This window comes from Bison bison, unplaced genomic scaffold (assembly GCF_000754665.1).
Source record: "Bison bison bison isolate TAMUID 2011002044 unplaced genomic scaffold, Bison_UMD1.0 scf7180017864471, whole genome shotgun sequence".
In the NCBI taxonomy this organism is placed as follows: Eukaryota; Metazoa; Chordata; class Mammalia; order Artiodactyla; family Bovidae; genus Bison; species Bison bison.
In genome coordinates this window covers 23,807,110-23,816,939 of record NW_011495032.1, presented here as the reverse complement: position 1 = coordinate 23,816,939, position 9,830 = coordinate 23,807,110, and the positions used below count along the sequence as shown (strand labels likewise).

The 9,830-nt window shown below is 34.9% G+C and overlaps 1 protein-coding gene across 3 annotated transcripts in view; it reads left to right on the top strand.

Annotated features, from left to right (window-relative positions):
• FAM126B (family with sequence similarity 126, member B) overlaps positions 1 to 9,830 on the top strand; it is a 64,665-nt gene that overhangs the window by 31,883 nt on the left and 22,952 nt on the right. For all 3 annotated transcript variants that reach the window (XM_010860957.1, XM_010860956.1, XM_010860958.1), the window contains 3 exons: positions 872 to 1,051; positions 4,521 to 4,601; positions 6,169 to 6,284. In XM_010860957.1, coding sequence (XP_010859259.1) covers positions 872 to 1,051; positions 4,521 to 4,601; positions 6,169 to 6,284 — 377 coding nt within the window. The remainder of the gene's footprint in view (positions 1 to 871; positions 1,052 to 4,520; positions 4,602 to 6,168; positions 6,285 to 9,830) is intronic.

Here is a 9,830-nt window from a genome sequence, read left to right as displayed (position 1 = left end):
TACTTTGCCAACAAAGGTCCGTCTAGTCAAGGCTATGGTTTTTCCAGTAGTCATGTATGGATGTGAGAGTTGGACTATAAAGAAAGCTGAGCTCTGAAGAATTGATGCTTTTGAGCTATGGTGTTGAAAAAGACTCTTGAGAATCCTTCGAACAGCAAGGAGATCAAACCAGTAAATACTAAAAGAAATCAGTCCTGAATATTCTTTGGAAGGTCTGATGCTGAAACTGAAGTTCCAGTACTTTGGCCACCTGATGCAAAGAACTGACTCATTTGAAAAGACCCTGATGCTGGGAAAGATTGAAGGCAGGAGGAGAAGGGGACGACAGAGGATGAGATGGTTGGATGGTATCACCAACTCGATGGACATGAATTTGAGCAAGCTCTGGGAGTTGGTGATGGACAGGGAAGCCTGGTATGCTGCAGTCCATGGGGTCGCAAAGAGTTGGACATGACTGAACAACTGAACTGAACTGAAAGTTGAAATTTTAAGTTTATTTCCGACAATATCATTTGACATTCTTTCTTCCAATCAAAATTTAAAAATGGAAGATTGTAAGGGTTGGTAAGAACAGAAAAAGAAACTCACTAACTGTAAACTAGTATATTAAAGGACTGATTATCTAAGAAGTTAAATAGTACAGTGTGTTGAAAGAGATGTTGATATTATATGGGCATGAAGGACTTCTTATAGTTACAGAATTGGTCAGTTCAATGTGTCGTCTCTGTGTAAATAGAGATTGAGGTTTTGGTTGCACTGATTTCGAATAAGCAAAAATTAACATATAATTTATTTTTAAAATACAAATATATGTGTAAAAAAATACAGCCAAAAGAATAGAAATAGCTGATGAACTTTATTTTCTTTTTAGCTCCTGGAACCTGTCTGCCACCAGCTGTTTGAGCTCTATCGTAGCTCTGAAGTTCGACTTAAGAGGTTCACACTGCAGTTCTTGCCAGAATTGATGTGGGTTTATTTACGGCTTACAGTTAGCCGAGACAGACAGAGTAATGGTTGCATTGAAGCACTTCTGTTAGGAATTTACAATTTGGTAAGTGGAAAGTAATAGTTTGGAAAATGTCAAATATATTTTTTTAAGTCTTCTGAAATAATACAGAATAGTTAGAGGAAAAGAAATTTAAATGTCTGTTGAATAACTTATTTGAATTAATTAAATTGAGTACATAGGTGTTCAGTGTATGCTAGTAATGCGTTTTATAAAGTAGGTGAAACTATTATAATTGATAAAATTACTTATGGCTTATTTTTCTGATTTTTAAATTGACTAATATTTGTAATGCCTTACATTAAAAATTTTTAAATTTATTTTTAATAATCATTTGATAAAACATTATGTATCTGATACTGTATTGTTCATGAAATTGTTTTCTTTTAAGGAATTCTTAGGTACCTTAAACATTCTGGTTGTTTTTTTTCTCATGGTGTCCCGTTTAGAACATTGGTGTTGAAATTCCAGCCCCTTGAATCCTAGTATTCTGTGTATTCCCTGTAAACAAACACTTTGCATAATAAAACTATGTTTGTAGATGAGAGGTACCTCAACTAAAGTACCTCACAAAACATTTGAGTCTACAAAAAATATTCTTTTGCACCAGTGCCCATTTCTCTTAAGCATTATCTCTTTAAAAATCATTAAAGAGCATTTCCATCATTGAAATCTGAAGGAAGAAACCTGGCCTTTGAAGTCACTTGTATTTTGTTTAAAAATAGGCCCTGCCACTTGCTGGCTATTTTAAATTTAAGCAAGTTAATTCATACCTTGATTTCAGTTGCCTCATTTGTAAAACAAATAAAACATTGATAGTAGTATTAAAAGCGATTAGAAGTACCCAGTGTGTTGCCTGAGGTGTTTATTGAATGTTTACCACTATTATTATAAGTAGTAGTAGTAATAGAAGTGGTCTCATAATTAAAGTGAGTTGTTTTAATGAAAAGCTGGTGTAGGTATAAAATTACTTTGCTACCTTGCCTGATTTTTCTTTGAAAATAGGAAATTTTGTTTTATCTATCATCATGTCTCTAGTGCTTAGCACAGGCACTTAGTAAATGTTTATTGATGTAAGTTATTTGTATTGTTTGGTATAATAAACTTCAGTGGTGGAACAAATGAAGCAAAAAATTTGGGGATGCCTAACAAGTTCTTGACAGTACTTGTTGGTGCTATGATTTAATTATCTTTTGGTATCTTAAAAATAGTGTACTATTTTAAAAACACTCAATTATGTATCATAAATGTAACCTCGGGTTTCTGTCGTCTTTTAATTCCCTTAATATCTTTGTTCTTTCATCTCTGTGGTTCTCAGTTTTTCTTACCACCCTGGATTTCTTTCGTGTATTCATTTCTCTTTTTTCTTCTTTTCTCACCCCAGCACTTCTCCCTTGCTACAGTAGCCAACACCTTCTCCACAGATATACATGGATAAAAATCAAAAGTATTTGACTTTATTTGAAATTTAGGGATAAAAATTAAAATTTTATCACCTAACTTAAATCAGGCCCATTGATCTTAGTATAGACTTTCTCTGAGACACTGTGGCTCAGATGTGGTAACTAGTTTGACTACAGAGTGGGTAAATGATTTCTCTAGGGATTTTTAAACCACTTTCCTGCCAAAATTAGAGGTATAGCCTTTGTTCACATGCGACTGATACTCTCCTGTGACATGTTAAACTCAGAAACTGGTTCTCAAGGAAAAAAGTTCTTTTGGGTTTGTGTTTTGGTGATGATAGTTGTTTTTTATTGTTGTTTCTTCCTTTTATGCTGTACAACCACTCATCTCTCTGACCACCTTCCTTCTAGGTCTACTAAGGGTAGTCTCTCTCTGGATTTTATGCCAGTCATGTATACTAATATGGTTTTAAAAGAAACAGATTAAAATAAGACAATAGACAAAAGGATTGGTGCAGGAGGGGCATTTCACCCCTCTAATTGCTGGTGTCTGTAGGCAGGTTTTTACTGATAGCTGTAGAAGACTGGAGGTGCCAACGACTGTAGAAATGAATGCCATGACTTTTTCAGTGAAAGATAAAATGCTTTTTAAAAACCACAGGGATGTTTCTGTAGTTCAGTAAAAACTATTAAGTATGAACTTATGATTAATCACTTGGACTAGTACCATATAATTATGTTAATATGTAGCTTATTTCAGGTCATTAATTTATTACTGAATAATTGTAAGATTTTCTTTTAATAAGTGTAGCTGTCTTGGCTAAGACCTTTAATTTTAATCTTTTATATGGGAATTCTATTTTTAGTTTTCTGAGGAACCTCTATACTATTTTCTGTAGTGGCTTTACTAACTTACATTCCCACCAACAGTGTAGAAGGGTTCCATTTTCTCCATACCCTCTCCAGCATTTGTTATTTGTAGACTTTTTAATGATGACCATTCTGACTGGTGTGAGGTAGTACCTCATTGTAGTTTTGATGTGCGTTTCTCTAAAATTAATGATGTTGAGGCTTCCCTGATAGCTCAGTTGGTAAAGAATCCACCTGCAATGCAGGAGACCCTGGTTTGATTCCTGGGTTGTGAAGATCTGCTGGAGAAGGAATAGGCTACCCACTCCAGTATTCTTTGGCTTCCCTTGTGGCTCAGCTGACAAAGAATCTGCCTGCAATGCCGGAGACCTGGGTTCGATCCCTGGGTTGGGAAGATCCCCTGGAGAAGGGAAAGGCTACCTACTCGAGTATTCTGGCCTGAAGAATTCCATGGACTGCAGTCCATGGAGTCGCAAAGAGTCAGATACAACTGAGTGACTTGCACTTTCACTTGCATTTCCAGCATCTTTTCATGTGCCTACTGGCCATCTGTATGTCTTCACTGGAGACATGTCTATTAAGGTCTTCCCTTTTTTCAATTGGGTTGTTTGTTTTTTTGTTCTTGAGTTGTATGAGCTTTTGTATATTTTATCTGTAACATCATTTGCAAATATTTTCTCCTATTCCAAAAATGTGGAACACTTCACAAATTTGCATGTCATCCTAGGGCCAGGGCTATGCTAATCGTCTGTGTTATCTTTCCATTAATCTTTTAAACTCAGCTGCTGCTGCTCCTGCTAAGTCGCTTCAGTAGTGTCTGACTCTGTGCGACCCCATAGACGGCAGCCCACTAGGCTCCTCTGTCCCTGGGATTCTCCAGGCAAGAATACTGGAGTGGGTTGCCACTCACCTAGTTTCTACTAAAAGATGTGATTACTTGTAATCTCCATGGCTGTCCTGCAAATTTATCATGAGGATTTATATGTGTGCCTATTTCATATCTTTACTGTCATGGTATTTTTGATTAACTGTATTATTATATCTCTCAATGTCTCCCAAAGGACTTCAACTACCAAAGTGTACAAATTGGCTAATTGGTTAAAGATACAGAAGGGTAATAATATTTTTATTACCATTTCTAAAAGTCTTCCTCAATTGCCAATTATATATTTGTTAAATTAAGAAAGCAATTATTATTTCTTTTAATAGAGTTGTGTGACTATTTCATTTTCCTACCATAGGAAATTGCTGATAAAGATGGAAACAATAAAGTTCTGTCTTTTACCATCCCTTCCTTATCCAAGCCGTCAATATATCATGAGGTAAGTAAGATTGGAGAGGTAAAATTTTTAAAAATTGTCAATATATTGAGCAAAAGTCAGTTTCTTACTAGAGATAAATTATTCCTAACACATCTTTACGGATTTGTTTCTTTAAATGTAGATGTTTGTTATTAGTGATATAAAGCTGAGCTGTTGTCAGGAGAGATAGAAATTAATTATTGGACAGTTTTCCTCTAGTTCTGGTTTATTTTTTATTCTTCTACCAATATCATCGCTGGTCTTTTTTATTATATGAATTTTTAGAAATGTTCCTTTAAATTTTTTAAGTCATCTATATTAATTAGAAATGATCTATGTTAGATTGATTTACTTTTTATTATTTTTTAGGAAAATAACTACTTAGAAGAATATTAACACAGTAATTATTTTATTTCCATTTAAAGTAGTCTGATTGATGCATTCTAGATATTCAATAACCTTACACTTCTGATTTTTCCAGTATTTATTTGGTTGAAGATTGTGAGAACACTGATAATTATGTAGGTAGATGGCTCCTATTGACCTGAACTCCTGCCTGCTCTCTTTAAGGATATATGTCATAAATCAAGCTTCTTGTCTGTTGGCCCTTTAGTGCATTAAGTTGTGAGGAAAGCATTTAAATTAACTAATTCACTAGTAGTCTAAAAATTAGATTCACTTTTCTTAACAGCAAGCAGTATCTAGTTGCTTCATAGCTCAATGCAGCTGTTTATTTTTTAATTAATTCCCCTGGGACTTTGTTTTTCATTAGAATGCCTCTTACTTAACCAAGGCTGATTTTAGCATAGAACATTTCTAAACATTAGATTTTAACAGTGTTCTGTGTATCAAGTTATAAAATAAAATGGAGGATAGTGAGACATTTACAAATTGAAAGACTCTGATGCTGGGAGGTATTGGGGACAGGAGGAGAAGGGGACGACAGAGGATGAGATGGCTGGATGGCATCACTGACTCGATGGACGTGAGTCTGGGTGAACTCTGGGAGTTGGTGATGGACAGGGAGGCCTGGCGTGCTGCGATTCATGGGGTCGCAAAGAGTCGGACATGACTGAGCAACTGAATTGAACTGAACTGTAGAAACATGAAATCAATTATGTCACTGTTAAAGAGACTTTTGATCATAGTATTTATTCTTGTTTGTATTACACAATTATAACTTCCAACACCTTGCTTTCTTAATGTAAGATTAATGAGAGTACCAGCCTCCCTGAAGTTAGACAAACCTCTGGGTTTGAATATATAGTCCCCAAGAGTGCTCTGAGTTCTGGAAACAAACAAATTAATTATTATTCTTTTAAGCAACTTTTCTTATTCTGTGTCCTAAATATAGATTCATTCCATAATATATCAAAAACCAAAGCAGTGTATTTTTAGTTTTATATATTGTATATATGTTTTAAAAGGAGCTATAGAACATATATAATTGAAAAATTGAAGAGGTTTTGAAAGAGAAGAAGAAATGGTCTGAAACTGCCTTTTGTTGAAGCAGAATTAAATGTTCTCATGTTACAGATTTTTATTTTATTTTAAAGACACAATCTCATACTTTACCTTATTTTTATAGCCCTCCACGATTGGATCCATGGCCTTGACAGAAGGGGCATTATGTCAGCATGATCTCATCAGGGTTGTTTACAGTGATCTTCATCCTCAGAGGGAAACATTCACTGCACAAAACCGGTAATAATCAAAACTGTAGATGTTAAAATTGTTAATTTAGACTTAATAGTTAGCTATAATTACTTTGGTTCACGTTTGGTATAAGAAGAGACATATTGTTTTCCAGAATTGTGTACCATTTTGCAGTCCCACCAGCAATGTATGATAGTTCCAGTTTCTCAACATCTTTACCTACTCTTTTTTTTTTTCCATCTTTTTTATTATATCTGTTCTTAGTGAGTATGAAAAATGGTATCTCATTGTGCTGTTGTTTTTGCTATATGTTTTACTTTTTTGTACAGTCAGCTATGTCAGAAATACACACTTTTTTTTTTCCAAGTTAAACATGTATTAGTTCTAGAGTTTATTACAAAAAACTGCAGTCTCTGTCTCCCTGTCCCTTCCACTCTCCTTTCCTAGATGTAACAACTTTTAACCAGTGGTTCTCAACCAGGGCACTTCTGCCTCTTCAGTGAACATTTGTCAGCATCTGGAGACTTGTTTGATTGTCACAACTAAGTGGGAGGGAAGACTGCTACAAGCATCTCAAGTGTAAAAGTCAGGGTGCTGTTCAGCATCTTACCACGCCTGGGCCGGGCCCCACAACAGTCACTTATCTAGGCCAAAATGTCCATAGTGCTGAGGTTGAAAAATCTTGCTGTTAATATTTACCATCTTCGTAGTAATTTACTGTTTTAAAAATTTTTCACTTTGGGGCATTATCTAATAACTTATCTCTATGAAAGATAAAACTTTAGGTTGTTAGCTCTCTCGTCCTTTCTTCTCAGTATAGTTATCTTGTAATTCTGGAGAATTCATTATTTAAATTTCTCATTATTATGAATGATTTTTTTTTTTTTTTTTTGGCCGTGCTGTACAGCATGCAGAATCTTAGTTCCCCGACCAGGGATTTAACCCATGCCCCCTGCATTGGGACTGTGGAGTCTTTAACCACTGGACCACCAGGGAAACCCCTTGAATGAACATTGCTCATCAGAACTGTTCAGAGCTGAGCTTTGTGACTGGTTACTTTTCCTCTCCTGCTTATCTTTTTGTTTTCCTTGAAGTTCATCTTTGACCTTTTGTTTTCTTTGTTTACTATGTGCTTTGTAAATTTAGCCCTGTAAATTTTCTATCGGTTTTCTACATAGCCTTCCAAAACTTTGTTTATACCAGTTATTTTCTCAATTTTATCTTCCTGATAAAGGAGCTCCCAGAGCCTTTTTTGACTTACTGCAATCTGGACTGTGTTTCCCTCTTTGCCTGGTGTATACTTCTTATCTTGGTATTTCCCCTCACTGTTACCCTGGGAATTCCCTTTGTCTTTTTCCTGTGTGGATGGATCCACCGTTTCTTGCACCCTAGATCCTCATTCTTTGTTCCTCGTATTCTGAAATTCCATGTGATATTTCTTGGTGTGGGTTTATTTCCTGTTTGTGCTGAGCAGTACATGGGCCTTTTTGATTTGGAAACTCATGTCCTTCAGACCGGGAACTTTGCTTAATTATTTTTTGTTAATTAGTTTAGCCTCTCCATCTTATCTAGTCTTTTATTATTTGTCCTTTATTTATTTGGTCTTTTATTGTCTTTCTTGTGGAGCTTTTATTTGGAGCTCTTGTTGTGGTACTCTTTCCTCTTCCATTTGCCATATCTTTTTCCTTTGGGTTCACTTTCTATGATATTTCCTCAACTTCATCCACCAGTTCTGTTCCTGAGTTTTTAATTTCTGTCATCATATTTTGTATATCTGGAATAGAATTTGACCACCCTAAGAGGAAAGACTTAAAGATATGGACAAAATGTATCATATTTTGTACATTCTGAATGGTCTTTTAAAATAGTTCATATTTGGATTTTTGTTGTTTTTTTATTTTTGAAACAGCATCTCTTTTTTTAGAATATTAATGATAATTTGCTTTATTTAAAGTTATTGTTTTCTCTTTTATGTTTATTATATCCCCCAAATTGTGTTCCCCTGCCCCTGTTTCTTTATTTTGACCTCATTTTCCTATTAATGAAGTTCATCAGATGTCTGATAATCCATTTTTCCATACTTATGTGTAAGAGCAGGGAATTTTTAAAAATGAGAAGCTATGACCATGTTGGTAGGGGCTCATTGAGTATGAACTTCACAATTTCTCACTGGGCCATTCATTTGGTGAACTTCCCAAGTCCATATTTTTAAGTCTTTACTCTTAGGGTGGTCAAATTCTCTAAAGAAAACTCTTCTAGTTTCTTAACCAGAGGGCTGCTAGCATTCTGATGGCCAAGTGGGGAAGGAAAACTTGAGGTATCAGTATCCAGTAAGACCCATTTTACTTAAGTTTTCTATTTTCAGTAACTTCCCATCCTCCCCACTCCAACCCAAACCACACTTGTGCTTGGTGGTTCCCTGGTAGAAACTTCTCTTTTATCCTTTCAGAAAATAAGTCTTCAGTTTCAGAAAATAAATCTTCAGTGAACCTAGCAGCATAGAGAAGGAGAAAGGATCTGAAGATGTGAACTGCTTCTGTGTCATACTTTGAACTCAGTTTTTAACTTTTCATTTTGAAATAATTTCTGACTTAAAAAAAATATTTCAGAAGTAGCACAAAGACTTTCAATATACTCTTCACCACCTATGGCAAGCTTTTTAGAAGTACTGTGTTCCTGGGTCCTGCCCTCAGAGATTCTAATTGGGTCAGTCTGTGTTGAGACATGGAATATATTATTCCAGAATGTCCTTAAATAACTATAATGTGCATTCAGGCTTAGGAGCCACTTTGTTAGTTATTGTACAGATTAAGAAAGCATTCATTTATTCATTCAATAAAAATTAATTGAGCAATAATAATGTTTTAAACACCGTGTCTGACACTAGAGTTAGAGATGAGTAAATTAGGGTCTCTGTCCTAAAGTTGCTTATTACTGAATGGATAAAACAGAGGTAGAGACAGAGAACTGATTTAGTGGGATAAATAGTGTATTAGAGCTATACAGGTGAACAGTTTTTGTTTATTTTAGTTGGGAGAATTAAGAATGTCGTTATGTCTGAAATTAAAATTTGAGCCAGGATTTGAAACCTTTTAGTAGGAGTTTTCCAAGTGAAAAGTGTTGTAGTAAGAAAGGGTAACATCAGTAAAAAAAAAAAAAGGCAAGGTATTATGAAAGATTATGGCATTATTCATGGAATGATATAAGAAAACTGTTATAATATCATGGTGTATGTGGTAGACAGTGGAGGGAAATAAGGTTGGAGAGGTAGGTTGAGGGTGGATTTTTAAAGGACCTTGTATGCCTTGATGAGTTTGGTCTTTACGATGCAGTCAATAGTAACAGTAGATTAATAGTAACAGTAGATTAATAGTCTGTCACTATTGACTTTACTCATCGTAAAGACCTATTCAAGCATGATAGGGGATTTTTGAGGAAGAAAATATAGATGGCAGCAAGTACTCTGACCTTTAATAAGGCAAATGGAAATAGGGAAATTATTGAGGAGGATATTACAATGATCTGATTGAGAAATAATGAAAATCAATATTAAGGCATTGTTGTTATAACCATCCAACAAAGAAATCATTTACT